This window comes from Penicillium coprophilum, assembly GCF_028826855.1.
Source record: "Penicillium coprophilum strain IBT 35676 chromosome Unknown utg000002l_segment0_segment1, whole genome shotgun sequence".
Classification (NCBI taxonomy): domain Eukaryota; kingdom Fungi; phylum Ascomycota; class Eurotiomycetes; order Eurotiales; family Aspergillaceae; genus Penicillium; species Penicillium coprophilum.
Window position 1 is genome coordinate 2,119,250 of NW_026622722.1, and position 17,045 is coordinate 2,136,294.

At 49.1% G+C, this 17,045-nt stretch overlaps 10 protein-coding genes across 10 annotated transcripts; 5 read left to right on the forward strand and 5 right to left on the reverse strand.

Moving 5' to 3' along the window:
* Positions 1 to 130: 130 nt before the first annotated feature.
* On the forward strand, positions 131 to 520 carry N7500_002856 (Proteinase; the record flags this gene model as incomplete). The annotated part of the gene is made up of 1 exon (XM_056674002.1): positions 131 to 520. One exon carries the CDS (start codon positions 131 to 133, stop codon positions 518 to 520), a length of 390 nt encoding a protein of 129 aa, XP_056534527.1.
* Positions 521 to 581: 61 nt separating this feature from the next.
* Positions 582 to 1,847, forward strand: N7500_002857 (Peptidase S33 tripeptidyl aminopeptidase-like C-terminal; the record flags this gene model as incomplete). Its single annotated transcript, XM_056674003.1, has 1 exon — positions 582 to 1,847. One exon carries the CDS (start codon positions 582 to 584, stop codon positions 1,845 to 1,847), a length of 1,266 nt encoding a protein of 421 aa, XP_056534528.1.
* An 847-nt stretch (positions 1,848 to 2,694) lies between these two features.
* N7500_002858 (uncharacterized protein) lies at positions 2,695 to 3,685 on the forward strand (the record flags this gene model as incomplete). Its single annotated transcript, XM_056674004.1, has 3 exons — positions 2,695 to 2,905; positions 2,959 to 3,266; positions 3,329 to 3,685. 3 exons carry the CDS (start codon positions 2,695 to 2,697, stop codon positions 3,683 to 3,685), a joined length of 876 nt encoding a protein of 291 aa, XP_056534529.1.
* A 574-nt stretch (positions 3,686 to 4,259) lies between these two features.
* N7500_002859 (uncharacterized protein) lies at positions 4,260 to 5,102 on the forward strand (the record flags this gene model as incomplete). Its single annotated transcript, XM_056674005.1, has 4 exons — positions 4,260 to 4,460; positions 4,510 to 4,718; positions 4,766 to 4,837; positions 4,892 to 5,102. The coding sequence occupies 4 exons, from the start codon at positions 4,260 to 4,262 to the stop codon at positions 5,100 to 5,102; spliced, it is 693 nt and encodes a 230-aa protein (XP_056534530.1).
* A 172-nt stretch (positions 5,103 to 5,274) lies between these two features.
* Positions 5,275 to 6,699, reverse strand: N7500_002860 (uncharacterized protein; the record flags this gene model as incomplete). The annotated part of the gene is made up of 1 exon (XM_056674006.1): positions 5,275 to 6,699. One exon carries the CDS (start codon positions 6,697 to 6,699, stop codon positions 5,275 to 5,277), a length of 1,425 nt encoding a protein of 474 aa, XP_056534531.1.
* A 1,896-nt stretch (positions 6,700 to 8,595) lies between these two features.
* Positions 8,596 to 9,783, reverse strand: N7500_002861 (alpha/beta hydrolase family protein; the record flags this gene model as incomplete). Its single annotated transcript, XM_056674007.1, has 1 exon — positions 8,596 to 9,783. The coding sequence occupies one exon, from the start codon at positions 9,781 to 9,783 to the stop codon at positions 8,596 to 8,598; it is 1,188 nt and encodes a 395-aa protein (XP_056534532.1).
* An 814-nt stretch (positions 9,784 to 10,597) lies between these two features.
* Positions 10,598 to 12,698, forward strand: N7500_002862 (Copper amine oxidase N2-terminal; the record flags this gene model as incomplete). Its single annotated transcript, XM_056674008.1, has 3 exons — positions 10,598 to 11,483; positions 11,531 to 12,439; positions 12,490 to 12,698. The coding sequence occupies 3 exons, from the start codon at positions 10,598 to 10,600 to the stop codon at positions 12,696 to 12,698; spliced, it is 2,004 nt and encodes a 667-aa protein (XP_056534533.1).
* A 168-nt stretch (positions 12,699 to 12,866) lies between these two features.
* On the reverse strand, positions 12,867 to 13,436 carry N7500_002863 (cysteine hydrolase family protein; the record flags this gene model as incomplete). Its single annotated transcript, XM_056674009.1, has 1 exon — positions 12,867 to 13,436. One exon carries the CDS (start codon positions 13,434 to 13,436, stop codon positions 12,867 to 12,869), a length of 570 nt encoding a protein of 189 aa, XP_056534534.1.
* A 307-nt stretch (positions 13,437 to 13,743) lies between these two features.
* Positions 13,744 to 15,375, reverse strand: N7500_002864 (uncharacterized protein; the record flags this gene model as incomplete). The annotated part of the gene is made up of 1 exon (XM_056674010.1): positions 13,744 to 15,375. The coding sequence occupies one exon, from the start codon at positions 15,373 to 15,375 to the stop codon at positions 13,744 to 13,746; it is 1,632 nt and encodes a 543-aa protein (XP_056534535.1).
* An 815-nt stretch (positions 15,376 to 16,190) lies between these two features.
* N7500_002865 (uncharacterized protein) lies at positions 16,191 to 16,711 on the reverse strand (the record flags this gene model as incomplete). Its single annotated transcript, XM_056674011.1, has 2 exons — positions 16,191 to 16,607; positions 16,673 to 16,711. 2 exons carry the CDS (start codon positions 16,709 to 16,711, stop codon positions 16,191 to 16,193), a joined length of 456 nt encoding a protein of 151 aa, XP_056534536.1.
* Between the last annotated feature and the right edge of the window lie 334 nt (positions 16,712 to 17,045).

The following is a 17,045-nucleotide window of genomic DNA, read 5'->3' on the forward strand; positions in this document are numbered from 1 at the left end:
TGCCGACTTTCCTTTTAATATGGCCTTTGGGCTTTCGGCCTCAAAAGCTCAGTGATTCTCATGGAAAATTTCCCTTCATCTGTGGGCTTCGGACTGTGGTATTTATTTGTTTTGATGTTTGTGTCGCGTTATGGATGTGAAATCCGTGTCTTTACCGCCTTTTCAGACAAGCCAGGTACGCCGGACACCTCATCGATATGTTCGATGGGGATTACCCCTGACTGCTGCGGTCTTACTTTTTCTGTTCTGGGCTGTTCGACTGCCCTGGAGGGTGGCAGTGGCAGGGCCTTTGGACATTCCCAGTCCAGTAACATGGGACGAAATAGTTGCTTCACAGTCGCTGGAGTACTACAATTGCGGCGATGAGTTCCAATGCGCGAGGCTAGAAGTGCCTATGGACTACCAGCGAACAGATGGACAAGGTCGCACGTTCGCTCTGGCTGTTGTCCGACTGCCAGCAAAGGTCCCAGTCACAGATCCGCGGTATGGAGGTGCGGTTTTGATCAATCCCGGTAAGTGAACTTGAACATGATATAATGATTCGAGCTCATAGCCCAGGTGGACCTGGCGGACCGGGAACAATGCAAGCTTTTGTGGCGGGTCGCAATCTCCAACTCATCATTGATGCGGAGGCAGACCCGCATGAGACCGGAGAAGAGATCGGCAACAGATATTTTGATATCATCGGATTTGATCCTCGCGGGGTAGGATCCACAACGCCTCCAGTGATGTGTTTCCCCGATCCTGTATCTCAAAGGAACTGGGAGTTGCAAGTTTCGGCTGAAGGCATGCTGGGAAGTGGACCGGATTCCTTGCAGAGAAACTGGCAACGGACCGAAGCCCTGAACTCGGGTTGTTCTGTATTCGATATGTCAAATCCAGGGGCGGACGAGCCACTGATGTCCTTTGTCAATACACCACTCGTTGCGCAGGACATGCTGACCATCATCGAGCGCCATGGCGAGTGGCGCGAGAAGGAAGGCCAGAGAGCCCAGGCAGCCCACAACAAATGCCATGGACTGGACGAAAAAAGCGCAATCTTGCAACGCACTAAATGGAACCGTGGAGAAGAGCCACTACTATATTGGGGTCGCTCATACGGTACGGTGCTGGGCACTACCTTTGCCTCGCTCTTTCCAGAGCGAGTTACACGAGCTGTTCTCGATGGCGTAGTCGACATGGTGAAGTACTACCAAGGAACAGGACCGAACGTTGTGACTGACGCAGATGCCATCTTCGATCGATTTGGCCAATACTGTAATGAGGCTGGACCTGCAGGGTGTCCCTTCTACGTTGAGGGTGGTCCAGAAGCCATCAGGGCAGCGTACACGCAACTTGAGCAACAGATTCTCAACACTTCAATCCCTGTCATGGCATCTACGGGACGGGGACCAGAAGTTGTAACCTGGACGGACATCAAAGTGATTCAGCGTGTTGCTATATATCAGCCCCTTCTTGCATTCCCCGTCCTGGCAGATATAATGACTGAGTTAGGCAGGGGCAATGCAATTCCCATGGCTGACTTGAAGCATGGGAGTCACTTTGGCGCGTGTCCATCCAACAAGTGTAGTCTTGCTGGGCCTTGGTCACTAGAATGTGCTACCACGCAAGATAACTTTCTTTACGCCATGGCTGCTATTATGTGCTCAGATGCGGAATATTTGACAAGCCTAGATATTGAACAGTTCCGCGTCGAATGGTCTAGTCTTTTCGCTGACAGTGCATCTTTGGGTGATTATTGGGCGCAATTGCAACTGAGCTGTGTTGGATGGAGAGCGAAGGCTAAATACCCTTTCGCAGGTATGTCCTATTATGATTTCCACGAGTTCCTAGCCGACCATTTTTAGGACCGTGGGGTACTACTACCGCTCATCCCATGCTCTTCGTATCAAATACTCTGGACCCAGTGACTCCTCTCCACGGGTGTGTGTTCGTCGTCACTAGCGACTGTTCAAGCTAACCATCCCAGTGCTCAACATATGTCCCGGATTTTCCCAGGATCTGGGTTGCTCCAACAAGAATCAGAAGGAGTGAGGAAATCGCTGTACTCCCTCCAATTATTTATCTCTGACATATTCATCTAGCACACAACACTCACAGCCCCATCAATTTGCGTAGCCAAGGCCATTCGCCATTACTTCCAAACTGGCACACTACCGATAGTAGGAACTCTATGCGAAGCCGACCTGAAGCCATTGGTTGGATCTCCGCATCATCGAGCGACGATCAGCCAAAGCTTCAACCCAGCCGACCGTAAGTTGTTCGAGGCCTTAATGGCAGAGGTTCAGCGGGGGCCTCTGTTTCCGCGGGAAAGACTTACGAACTAGATTTCATTGGAGGAACACGTAACCAAAGGCTTTATCCAGTCTTTGACTATCACGATTTGATGCATTAATGACTCTATAGTCCAGCGATTTTATTTGGGGTTTGCTTTTACGTGCCTTTTCAATACTAGCCCCCATGTACTGTTTAATCTCTCCCAACACTGGAATATCATCAAGCACCAGAATGAGGATTAATGCAAGGATAGCCGTGGAGAAGTACAACCTCGGCTCACCGGCCAATTGAACATCTTTGATCAGCAACCCCCGCTTCGAGGGGGTACTCTGCATGAAGAGTCATTAAATCAACTTGAAGCATTTCATCTACAACATATCATTCCTGTCTCGACAGTCGTACCCGTGAGAAATCACTATGGCTCTCCCAACTAGTACCGAGACACTTGCCAGTACTATCAGTATGCAAGCACCACAATCATCTCAAGCGGCGAGTGCCGAGAAAGCCAAAATCAAGATGCCAATTCCCAGGCTGCCGGTTTTTGAGGATAAGATGAAGGAGCGAGAGTATTTAAAGGGCCGCCTAGCAGCAGCATTCAGAATCTTTGGCGATAAAGGATACGACGAGGGTCAGTATGGTCCTACTGTCAACCATCGATTTGGCAACTGATATTTCCATTAGGTGCCGCCGGACACATTACCTTGCGCGATCCTGTAGACCCGACAACATTCTGGGTGAATCCCTTCGGCACAGCGTTCAAGTTGATGACGGTATCAGACTTAATCCAGGTCGACCACGAAGGCAATGTTATTGCAGGTGGACCAAATCGGATGCTGAATGCGGCTGCATTCATGATCCACTCTGCTATCCATGCAGCGCGGCCAGAGGTCAACTGCGCTGCGCACAGTCACAGTCTCTATGGACGGGCATTTTGTACACTGGGCCGACCGCTGGATATCACCTCACAAGACGCCTGTGCTTTCCACAATGTACGTTGGCCTAATATTTTCAGATTCCTGCGCGTGCAAAGTCCCAGTTCTAACGGTACCAGGACCTGGGTCTCTATTCCTCATTCAAAGGCGTCGTGCTAGCAGAGGAAGAGGGCCAGAACATTGCCCAAGCTCTAGGCAACAAAAAGGCAGTCCTGCTACAAAATCACGGCCTTTTGACAGTCGGCAACACAATTGAAGAAACCGTGTTCTGGTTCGTGAGCCTGGAAAAATGTTGCTACACTCAACTCCTAGCGGACGCAGCAGCTGGCGGACGAGGCGGTCAAACAGTGAAAATCGACGAAGCCGATGCTGCCTTCACTTATAAAACAGTGGGAACCCCGTTGGCTGGATGGTTCAGTGGGAAACCCCTGTTTGATGTGATCCACGCAGAAACTAAGGGGGAATACTTGGAATGAGATATCCACATGGTACAAAGTTTATATATCGGTCGTTTGGAATGAATCGTCTCGGGGATATTAATTCATTAATTGCAATACGAAACAGTATAATCGATTTTTATGCACCATTAGAGTATTCAACAGTATTCTCATATGGTGTGTATTGCACGAATCACTACTGTAGTGTAACTGACCGGTGGGTAATGTCACTGCTAGCGCGACGAATATATCCTATTAGGAAGACAAAAATATATATGCAGGGCTTCCCACTTGGATCAGCCTGTTTGACAAAATTTAATGCGTCAATAAGGAGACATCATGCACTGGACTTGGGCAATTTCACCAATCAGTCTAGTCTTGGGCTTGTTTTGAGGTGAAACATCCAGCCCTGAAGAGCCTCGGGAGGCGCTCCGCTTTTGGTTCAATTCCACCACTCCACCTATAGAGATGCTCCTTTGTTTCGCCGAGGGAAGCTTTAAGTTGATCGACTATTCACGTAGATGTAGATCAAATCTGATCATATGTTCTCTATTTGAAAGCTCAGTGACCCAGACACGCATACTTCCCGTCATCCACACTCACAAATATCACAATGCGCTTCATTGTACCTTTCCTGGCCGCTGTCGGCCTTGCGAGCGCAGGTTTACTAGAGACTGTTGCCAAAAGAGATGACTACTGGGGTGGCAGTGTCTCACTCGGTCCCTGCAAGTCAACCATCATCAACGCCGTCACGACGCTGATCCCCGGAGCTGCGCCAGAAACCCAGAACGGTGTGCTATTCCTCTGGCCTGGTGTGAGTCCTCTTCTTTCCTGATGCGTCCTCTGGTCACTAATAATGATAGATGTCCAACGGAACGGGTGATTTGGTCCAGACCACCCTTGAAAGCTGGCCTAGCAACTCGTGGTGCGGAGCAGCTACCGGGCAGTGGTGTGTGCGCGCCAGTGTTTTTGGCAGTTTCGGCCAGCTTGACGGCCCTGGATCACCTGTGAGCGGAACTGACCAGGTGCGGATTGAGTACAATCTTGAGTCTGATGGACAGACCTGGAAGCAGTAAGGACGAAGTCAACATGGCGAAAGACAGAAGCTAAAATTCACAGAACGGTCACAAATGGCCAGACTGGTGCCCTTCTGTCGACTTACTCTCACGCCTCTGGACCCTATATGCGCGGGTAAGTCAATTCCTGCAATCACATTTCATTGAGAAGTATGCTGACTTCGCTCAGATATGGCACCGGAACCGAGTGTAACGATAACTGCTCGGTAACTATCGCTGCACAGAAATACTTGAATACGGTTATTACTCTCGCCTCGGTTGATACTACGTTTGGCTCGACGATTGCCAGCGCGGGTGGTGCGACTTATACCGAAGTTTCGTCCAGCCAGGGCGGAAAAGTCTGGACCATCAAACAGATTGACATTCCCTCGATGCATTGAAGGCTGAGAGCTAGGGAATTGAACTGCGAGGGTCTGCGAATTGCCGATATCGTTTCGCCCTTCGAGTTTCATATAAGCACTTTGAGACAAAATTGTGGATTTTTCGATGAATAAATCGCCTTCACAATCGATACCACCCCTAAAAAATACATGCATATACAAAACTTCAAGCTCACCCCCGATAATCAAGATGAACATTCAAGCGCACAGGGCCAGGCACCGCCTCACCACCAATACCATCGATGTGCTTTATCGATTTGGTATAAGCAGCAATCACCTTCTTAGCGCCAGTCGTGATGCTAGAGCATTTCTGTCCGTCAGCCTGACAAATAGACATGCCCTGCACAGGCTGATTCGCAACCTGCGCCTGTATAGCCGAAACATCCCATCCCGACCAGCCGTTATTCTCCCCATCCCCAAATGTAAACTCGCCCCATGTACACGAGTATCCACCCCACTGATCCATAGGAAGGTGGTCACCGGGTGCAGCACCCCAGGCTCCCTCGGAGTCCTCGTCAAAAGCGACATAGCGGGTCTCGCCAGGAGCAAGAGTGAATTTTAGAGCAGAGTGGCCGTACCAACCGGTCATCTTGCCGTCAGGGCCGAATTTGTTCCACACAACGACCGTCCAAGGCTCATCGTGCGAGCCGGTGAACTGCGTCACGTATTTGTAGGTGTGTGCCTCGGCTGGGCTGACAGTTATAATGTTGCTTCCCCAAGGTCTGCCGACATTTCCGTGGTAGAGTACCTTGGCCCCTTTAGCCTTTGGCGGAGTGCGTCCTCCGAATCGGTTCCATGAGAATTGTCCAGCCGGTGGGGTTGCGGTCCACTCCTTCAAGGTGGGCTTTTGTGGCTTTTGGCCAGGGAAGATCTGGTTGACTATAGGTAAATCGAGTGCGGCGTTGTTGTGTTCACCGTTGCTTTTGTGAAGTGGCGGGAAAGGAGGGCGTCTTTCTGGGATGGCTTTCTCCTCTTCCAAAGAGCTGTTGGCTAGCGAGTCTGCAAGTGGCGCAGACTTCCCTGCCTCTGAGGGATTTCCAGGGAGTGTGTCTGCAAGTGGCACATGGTTTGCTCCTGGGTGGACGGTGACCGTCATAGTATTGGTTGCAGTTTGGGTGGTTGTTTGTGTCTTTAACATGATAGTGGTCTCCTCTGCCTCCGTTGGTCTCGGAGCCCAGGGCTTGGGATGAGCGGGTTTGATGTTTGTCGGCGCAGGGAGATTAGGCCCGGGCTGCATTTGATTCCAGTGGTCCTGGTATGGCTCGACACGCGGGACGATGTAGGGATGATGATCAGCACTCCACAGCGTAGGCTCAGGACTATGTCTAATAAGCGTGAGCGTGCTGTGGATTGTACTGGTTGGCGCGCATTTTCCAAACACTGTTGTTGTGGTTGTGATCGTAATGGATTTCACCACAAAATCATCTGGGGCGTTATTCGCATTATCCCAACCCAGACCTCGTAGTTCTAAATTGTCAGTAGGCGGCATCAAGTTGCGATGGCGATGATGGTGAAGGTGGTCATGTGCATGATGGTGAATGCCAGCAAAGGCATACCCAGCCAAGCCCGCAAGAATTGGTATAGACACGCGCCCCATGACAATAAACAAAGGGGTTGATCAGCAAAAGCTTCACAGCGAGTCGACTAGTAGATATTCGACACAATAAATCAAGGCGTTAATGGTATTATGTCCCAAAAATAAGTGAAGTGTTCAGTTGGTTGAATGCATATCGATGGCGTGGTGCTGGAGGTTGTTATTGTACAAAAAGCGCGCGAGGCGGCGATGCGATTGACCTTTATACATCCCTATTAGAATGAACAAGGTCTGGGCTTGTCATCGGAATGCTATTGTACACTCGGCCTTTGAAGGGCTCGAAAGGGACCGTAGCAGCCCTGAATTCCGGGATCTCTTGGCCTACCCTCGGAAGGCTTTGAAATAGGCTATATTTTAACAGAGAATAAAGAAAGACAAAGATATAGAAGTCTATGAAACTGAGTTTAGTGTGTCTCTCGATATATTTTGCTCGACAGCCTGAGCAGCAGAAAAGAACTAGGTGTAACTTCTTGAGGTAATGTTCATCGCGTCCACGTTGATGTCCATGTCAGATGTGGCCAATGTACCCCCTCGCGTCACATTCCGGAGCTGAACAACATTCGCCCCTCTGTTTTTCCATGTAAAACAGGATTGACTAGTATTCTGTTGGTGTTCATTTGAATTCGTTCAACTGGCATGGTCAAAAATTGGAAGGCCGATGTACGAGTGAAGGGCTTGACAGCATATATTTCAATGAATACACAGATAGATTGTATACAGTAGACTATATCGACGAATGTTTATGGAGAATTTTAAAAAAACATACAATGAAAGCACAAAAATCAGAAAATACTACGAGCACTTCTTATTTCCTTGTCTTCCAACACAAGACTTGCGATGTTACCTTCTGGCTCCCTTCCGCAGAGACCATCATGCACGCCAACATAGCACAACTATATACCATTGAAAATAGTGATACTGTGGTTAATGCCCCTAGTGCTGGTTTGAATGTGGGACCGAACGTTCTCCCTACTAAATGACCATTCGCGAGGGTTCTTCGCCAAGATGACCTGCACCGGCACCGATGCCCCATCTCACTGATACCCAGCGCTCGTCGTCCGGTCAAAGTGAGATCATTTCATGGGCCTTCTTAGATGCTGTTTTCTCTTAGCCCATGCCTCAGTTTGACGGAGTTTGAGAGGTATATAAATGTTTTGCTTAGATCCCAGACCCAATGCACTATGGCCGACGACACTCCGCTATTGGTCTTCCGATCAACGACTTTGGCCACTGAATCTAGACAATCGTCAATATAGAAACATACTTCATGATTCAATACTCTTAGTATGAACTAGGCCATTACTTTTATTTACACTGTTAATGAGATCAGGACTTGCTCTATCTCTGTATAGAAAATAGGTCAACATCGACTATAGTACATATCCTCCTGTAGTGTCTAGCCCCCCTTGTTGATTTGGACAATTCACTACTATACAGACGGTCTAAGTGTGGGGATTTCGGCTGTATATCAATCTCAACTGCCAGTACTTTTTTTTATAGAGGTGATGTTTATATCGAACAACAGCAGATATAGCGCCTGTAGAGCCGTGACTAGGTTGTAGGAAAGAGCGAAACCCCCAGAATGCCAACGGAGCGGTGTCCGAGTAGGCGGCCTACGCCTAGACCCGGCAGTACAGCAGTCTCTAAGCGCCAATGCGCCATGCCGAATTTTACCCGCAGTAATACAAGTCATGAGCGTATATCATTTAATTCAGTACTGCGCTATATACTCCGTACTGTATAGTCGCTTCGCCTAAGAATATGAAGGCTACTGATCCTCAAAAATGTAGTCTATTCTGATGAATCTTCTTCGAGATGATAGGGTGATCTAAGACTCTTCCCCGCTAGTTCATGTACACGATCGCTACTACGTTGAAATATATCTGTCAAATATAAATCCTAAGCTTTGACAATCTTCGCCTCAAACCAGTCGAGTAATACTTGATTGCAATGCCTCGCAGCACCAACATGGCAATGTTCTCCCGCAGCGTCTTTGCCTGTGAAAACATGATAATGTGCCCTGTCCCCGAGAGCATCCTTCATTGCCTCGGGCTGTCCCTTGAAAAAGTGATCGTCTGCAGCACAAGCAACAAAGACCGGGCATTCAATTTTGTCCGTTATTCCAACCAACGAAATTTTCTTTGCTTTCTCGAGGTATTCAGCTGGGGTTTTAACATTGAAAGCCCAGAGACCATGAGACAAAGCCCACCGAGCAGTAGTCGGAATGCTCAAATTGTTAAACATAGCAGCGGTAGATTCAAAGTCTTTCAGATGACTTAAAGCTGCAAAACCACGGGAAGGGTCGAAAACAGGGGTATCAACGAAATTGTACAGTCCGTCAATGCTAAAAACTACAGCGATGCGCTTCTCAAAAGCTGCAGCGCGTGCCGCCAATAGACCGCACATAGAAAACCCTATCACCCCAGTCTTGGTTATATCAACAGTGGGAATGGTTTCGAGGAAGTCCACAACAGGCGAAAGAACTTTCTCCCACTCATGAGTAAATCCGATGCCCTGATAGCGACGGGTGCAAATCTGTCCTGGCCCATCGTAGCAGACCACATTCCAGCCACGCTCAAGAATAGCGGCACCATGTAGGTGATACATTTCTTCCATGGATCCGTCATATCCGTTACCGAGGATGAGAGTCGGCCGCTTCTCACTGTCCTTGCTGGCAGGGAAGAATATGATGGGAATGTTGCATTCCGGACCTGGGAGCTCCTTGCGATAACCTGGTACTGGAAGTCGGGCCATAGCCTCGTCGAAACAGAGAGTCTGTTTATCCCACAATGGAATGATGCGGGGATCATCCCAGTTGCCGTGGATGTAGAAATCAGCAGCACGATAGTAGGTAGATGCTCGGAACATGGCGTCCCGGATAGAAATATCATTTGTCATGCTCTTCGTCTGTTCAAAGATACGATCTGCTCTCCTGTTGAAGACGGCGGAAAAGGATTCAAAGTCGCCGGGAGTTATTTCAGAACTCATGGCAAGGACCTCGCCTACGTCAGCGCCACCATAGCTGGAGTGGGCGAGAAGCCGGAGGAGTTCGAAGTGGAAGGATTCATCTGAACTCAGGCGAAGCATGATTGTAGAATAACTCGTCTTGTCTTGTAGATGAGACTGCCGCACGCCTTAGAGTAGATGGTTGATGGGGAAAAGGGAGAAAATCTGACTGCCTAGCAAACAGTGTCAGGTGACCACTACACTATTCAACCGTGCGTTTATCTGGGGGCCATGATCTAGCAGAGGCTCCAAATGAGGTAGTAATTGCATTGACGGAGACATTCTGTCCAACATGCTAATTCCTAGTATGGATCCAAAGGACAACGAAGAATCCCGCTATCTCAAATTCACTCCTATGAGATAAGAAACGAGACTGGCAATACAGTTCTCCGTGGATGGCTTACGTGTAAGCCTTCTTGAGGTGGAATATTCATGCCGGCGATTTATATGCCAAGCCAAGCACCTGGGGCTTCCAATGAAGCCAACGACGCTGCATTTGTGTCCTGATTTACAAGGCACCAAGGCTACGAGGCCAAAAGGCCTAGTTGATTTTCTATTCTCTGGCTCTTTTTCCATGTCCATTACCCTATTATCTACAACAAACGACTTGGGACATTGCAGATCACTGATCAACATAGCTATTCTCCGAATCATCCGCAACTCCACAATCGCCCACCAATAATGACACCTGTGGGCTCCCAACTCATCAAGAGTGCAGACACTAAACCCTTTGGAGCAAAAGATGCGCTATGTAATCAACTGACCAATCACATTGCCACAGCAGCGCGAAAGATTTGCCCAAAATGGAGATCAACAGGTGAACCGGCGCTCGTGCGAATATAAATGCATTCCCATACCCCAGTCTTGGGGAAACCATCCCTGAAAATTATTCATAATGGCGAGCCTTCACCCCTTTGACCCCATCACACCTGGGGAGATTCAATTGGCGGTCTCCGTCCTGGAATCCGCTTTTCCGGGTGCCAAGCTCCGCTACAAGCGCATCGATCTCCAGGAACCCTCCAAACATGAGGTTGTCCCATTCCTCGAGGCTGAGCGCCGAGGTGAAGTGCGCCCACGTAAGCCCGCCCGCTTGCTGATGGCGCTCTTCCACCGATTGGACAATGGGTCTTTCTTCAAGGCTCTGATCAATGCAGACACCAAGTCCATTGTGTCAGCGAAAGAGCTGCCTAAGGATGTCCAGGGTCCACTCGACGTCGATGAGATGATGGAAATTGAGGAGCTTTGTCTTAGCCATCCAGCTGTCAAGGCTGAGATCGAGAAATTGAAGCTTCCCGCTGGCCACACTGTCTGCTTGGATCCGTGGATCTACGGCACCGAGGATGCCAAGGAAACTCGGCGTCTGTTCCAGTGCTACATGTATATTGTGGCCACCGACCACCCCCAGAACAACCAGTATTCGGTGCCTTGCAAATTTTCCCCAGTGTTCGACGGTATCACTCGCAAACTAGTCCGTATGGATTATCTGCCTGGCGGAGCCGATACTCAAACTACCGAGACGCAGCCCTGGAAACCCGTGCCTACTGTGCAATACGCGCATGATTTGCTGGATGAACCTCTGCGCACTGACCTGAAGCCCTACATTGTCCAGCAACCGGAGGGGGCATCATTCAATGTCATTGGAAATGCCGTTTCCTGGCAGAAGTGGCGTTTCAGGGTGGGCTTCAACAACCGAGAGGGTCTGGTATTGCACAATGTGACCTACGATGGTCGTAACACGTTCTACCGTCTCTCTTTCTCGGAGATGACAGTCCCCTACGGCGGTATGTTATACTACTCTTCCTTTGACAACATATCTAATTTATACTAGATCCCCGCGCCCCCTACCACCGCAAGCAAGCTTTTGACGTCGGCGACGTCGGCTTCGGTATCACAGCTAACCAGCTGAGTCTCGGCTGCGACTGCCTCGGTCACATTAAGTATTTCGATGGTTATCGCACAGATGCGCAGGGAGCACCAATCCAACTAAAGAATGTGATCTGCATGCACGAGCAAGATAATGGCTTGCAACACAAACACACTAATTACCGCACTGGTGCCGCAACTGTCGTCCGTAACCGCCAGCTCGTGGTTCAGATGATTTGCACAGTTGCAAACTACGAATATATCTTCGCCTTTATCCTGGACCAAGCAGCCAACATTGAGCTCGAGGTGCGTGCAACCGGCATCCTTTCAACGGTGCCCTTCGACAATGAAAACGGCCAAACCGTTCCATGGGGAACGAACGTCGGACCCGGTGTTATGGCTCCATTCCACCAGCACATGTTCTCCCTCCGTATTGACCCTGCTATCGACGGCTACAAAAACACAGTCTACTATGAAGACAGTGTGCCAATGCCCGAGGATGATAGCAACCCATGGCTCGTCGGGTACACCACAGAGCAAAACGTCATCAAGGCCAGCGGTAGCGCCTCAACCAGCGTCGAGCGTCACCGTGTCTTCAAGATCCGCAACGACTCTGTCGTCAACCCTATCACCCACCACCCCATCGCATACAAGCTGCAAACCAGCCCAAGCCAGATGCTCCTCGCACACCCGAACTCGTTCGGCTCGAAGCGCGCCCGCTTCGCGACCCGTCCGATCTGGGTTACTAAATACCAAGACGACGAGCTGTTTGCCGCTGGTGAGTTCACAAACCAGAGCAAGAAGTCGGAAGGCGTGGAAGTGTGGGCTGGACGGAATGATCCAGTTGAGAACGAAGATGTTGTTCTCTGGCACAGTAAGTTATCTCTTTCATATTCCCCTGCAATAATAGCTAATTGTTCCCAGCATTTGGCCTCACTCACAACCCTCGTATTGAGGACTTCCCTGTCATGCCCATGGAACGTGTCAGCGTGATGCTCAAGCCGGATGGCTTCTTCACCAAGAACCCTGCACTGGATGTGCCGGCTTCGACTCAGTCCTTCAATAAGTCAACTCTGCACCCCGAGCCGACTTGCTGTGCGGCTCCCAGGGAGCGAGCGCAGGTGAAGTTGTAGATATAATATGTGAAACGAAATGTGAAGGATGACCTTTATAAATGGATGTTTTGGTATAGAAGGAAATATAATGAAGTTATTTCAGTCAAACCACGATCGTGTCAAGCGCCTAACACATACAATCCTTAATTCTGAATTTGAACTCTTTGAACTTAGTGGAAGACATCTTTAGCGCTCCTCCACAATGGAAAGCTTCTCCATCCACTCCTTCGCCGAAACAACATCCGTCTTCCGCGCAAAAACCTTGTCCATCAGCACACAGTGCAGCTCCTCATCACGATCCATGCAGCAATCCTCCAACACCGTAATCCGGTAGTCCATATCCATTGCCTGGCGCACAGTCGATAGGACCGCTCCACTGGTGATCAAGCCCGCGACAACGATAGACTGAGCATTTGCGCAGCGCAAAAGCATATCAAGTTCCGTAGCAAAGAATGCCGAGACGCGCCGCTTGGTGAGGACCACTTCTCCAGATGCAGGTACGATGGCTGGATGGACTTGCACCGACGATTGGCCTTCAAGATGTTCACCGCGTGCGACGACGGCAGGGACAGATGAGTTGTTTGGGTGGTTTTCCGGATAACCTGGACGGAAGCCGGTGATAACGTGGATGATTTTTACATTGGCCTTGCGTGCGGAAATGACAGTTGACGCCAGGCGTTCAAGGTAGGGCTCTGTGTTGTCGAGGCGGTCGATTACCCCGTTTTGGACGTCGAGGATGAGCAGGACGGTTGCCATGGTAAGGTGTTGACGTCTGAAGTTGGAGATTCTGGAACGATAGATAGTCGAGGCGGAGTTGAGAGCGAAGAGGGAAACTCAAGAGAAAGTTGATATCAAACGAGGTAAATGTGGTGAGTGATCGCGGTTCCGGTATTATGGATCCCGGTAGCGGCATGGACATATGAAACTGATTAGACTGATGAGATCATTGTATACAAAAAGAGAAGGCAAGCGCAATGGCCCACTACGTTTTGAAATGGTAGAAAAGGAAGGTGGGTTGGAATATCACACAGGAAGGGCAGAAAGGGCAGATATTGAGGGCATATCAGTCAACTCTGCGTTTCTTGAGCGCGAACTGTTCCAGAAGCTCAACCCTTTCTTTAAGACGAGCATTTTCCTTCTCTAAATCTCCGCGATCTAGAATTAAATCGTCACGGAACCTTTTTTGGGTTCTGGGTGATCCTTCTATACATTTATCCAGGATGTCCCGGTGCTTCTTGGACGACATGACTGAACCAGATACTTCTGTCTCCGGAGTCCTAGCCCGTGGAGTCTTGGGTGGTCTAGGTGTTCTGCACGGTGTAATGGACTGATGATTATGGAGAGCTTCACTTTCACTGTCGAATTGATCTCCCTCCGATTCGGAGCTATTGTCTCTCTCTTGACTTGATTGCTGAGACGAGGGATGTGAGTACTCACGAGTAGATTGTCGGCTCACTGACTCTGTGGAGGGGATGATGGGTAAAGGAACACTTGTTCGAGGTGTGGCTCGTGTGTCCGCCGTTCTCGGAGTCGTGGCATCCGAGTAGAGACGGCTATCAAGAATGGAGGTTCTATCCTCTGGGACGGCAGTAGCTCGGTTCCCTTGGAGACAGTTGCGAAGACGGAATTCATCTAGCGGCACAAGACAGCTTTGACGCCACATATCTGCAGCTTCTTCCGCTCTTTTAGATGAGGCTACCTCTCCATCGATCCACGATGCAAATTCCCTCACATCCAGTGTGGTGGCATTTTCATTGTTATCAGAGAATCGCTTTCTCATGTAGTCGGTATAACTCTGTTGCATGGGCCCAAAAGCGATGTTTTCCATCGGGTTGAAGAACTGTTGATCGTTCTTGGGGAAAGAAATACAAGCGATCCTGTTGTCCCAGCAGAATTTTTCGAACTCGGGAAACACTATGCGGAATCGATGGGAAATCAATAGAATCCTCCAAATTTGACGACGACCCTTGGGTCGAGTCTCCGGCTCGAAAATGGTCTTCAACCAGTCAAGTGCATGATTGGCCTCAGACCAGCCTGACTGGTTAAAAGCAACCTTGATCCGACCAAAGTTTTTGGTTTGTGGTGGATCTTGACTCCTGCAGATAATGTATGGGGGCAGATGCTTCCCTCGCGTTGAGCAGCAGTGGATCACAGACGAGAATACCCGCTCTTCTCTTTTATGATTTTGATTCATTGGTCGAACAAACATAAGGCTTGCCTTTCGATACATGGTAGTGACAAACGCGGCATCCTCCATGGCATAGATGTTGTCGTTGGTGACCGCGAGTCGCTGCTTGATATCTTTGAATGCCTGAAAGAACTTCCAAGCTCGGCGATCTTCATGCGGACCTTTCAATTTTAGCGTATTGCGCTCTTTGGCTATATGATCAGCAAGTTGGTGATGGCGCATCCAGAAGCCCTTTTGCCAACCAATGTTGAGGTTTGGTCTGTTCTGACTGTAGCTCGGGTGGTTGTGGAAATACGCATTGGCTGTGTCCTTTGCCAACATGTGATAAGGGAAAAATCCATGATTCAACCAACGCTCTAGCTGCTCAACAACTGCATTTTCATCCTCCGCTGAGAGAGCCGGTTGACCCATGACACCAGACTGCTTTCGCAGATATGCACCAGCAAGGTTTGTAGCAACTTCGGACGCAATCGTGTGGGATGGAGGCGCCCCAAGCACAGTGAGCATAGCCTGCCTTCTGATATGGTGATTTAGACTGGGGCTTCAAGGCAAATCACCGAGAACCTCAGACAAAAGCTGACCCGGAAGAAATTTCTAGCGTTGAGACTGAGTCCGGGGTTTATGAACATCGATCAAACATCCGCTCTATTAGCTCCACAAGAAATCTGGTTCAGGTTTGATCACTGCATTCTGTTTGGCTATTCGAGATTTTTTTTTTCTTGAAACGGAGCTGTCAATCTGGGTAGAAAGTGGATGCTATTCCACTTCAGGCCGGGTGGTTTCCATAGTGACATGTATCCATAAACTGTGGAACATTTATTCTAGCTTCTTTTTCTCCAGGCGAAATCCACAGCTGGGACTGTGAGCGGAAATACATCGTTCGATGAGCATATCGGAGAGTGCATAGTGCGAAGTTGTGAATTAATTAAATTGACGGGCGGCGCTCTATGTTGTCGAGACAGTCGCTTGCTCAGTTTTAGACGAGGATGAGGAAGCCGGTTGCCATGCCAGCAGTTGAGATGTGCTAGAGAGCTTGGTGAAGTAGAGATCCAAGAAGCATCAGGCCGCAAATTCAAGAGAGAAGTTAAAGGGAACATTGGCATCAAAGGAGCTAAACGCGTTGAACGATCGTAGTTTTGAGATCCCGGTACCGGCACCTGTGTGGACATGTATTTGAACTCGATGCAGTTATTCTATTATTTATACATGATTTTGAAGAGCAACAGGAGGCGGAGGCGGAAAGGGTACAGAGAGGAAGATACAAAAGAAAAATGGAAACGATGGTGTACGTAAATGCCCATCTGGGCCCCAGATATCCAAGGTCACTGCGATGATAAATCAAATCTCATGTTCAACGAGTCCTTATTTTTTTGGGAAGACAGTGGCGGCGCTTGAATGGTTTCCTCGAGCTTCCAGACACATCTAGCATAGCCCGGCGTGACTTCCTCCCGGCGCCGTTTGTTTTCAGCAGGCGATGCGTTTTCGTACCTATCGAAGCAATCTTGGAATTCTTCAAGCGACATCACCGAACTTGGTAGGACTTCCAATTTTCGCGACGACTTGGGAGTTTTGGGCCTCTTTGGAGTTCGAGAAGGTGTAACGGGCACAACAACATTGGGGCTTTCTTCCTCGCTGCTTGATTGCTCGGACTCGTCTTGCTCCGAATTGTGCTCGGTGCCCGAGGGATTGCCGGACACTTCTGGTTCTGCTGGAGCCTCCTGGGGTACCGTTTCTCTTGGCTGTGAGCCTTGTAGTTATTGTGGCGAAGGTGCCTTTTTTCCAGAGTAATTTTCCGGGGATTGACACGGTGGTATGCGAGAATAACATAGCTCGACAGGGACATGACTTGAATGTTGCAGCCAATTCTTGATCAGAATGAGAAAGTTTCTAGGGCAGCGACCACCAGTTCAGGTTGTTGTAAAAAGACATCGAAAGTGGTTTCATCAAAAGGTCTGTATAGCGAGGGTGTTTCCCGAGGTTTTGAGTAGGTGGTCTTGTTTCATGTCTACATCAGATGTTTTGTGTCTTGAGTTGTTTATATGTCGTCACTTCCTTCGAAGTGCTGATGGTCTTCGAGGTAGAGTATAAATTGAATCTCGCAGGCTATGATAGCTAGACAGATGAATATCATCAGTGAAGCTGGTGCTGTACACTGAGAGGTCCGATTCACCTGGATC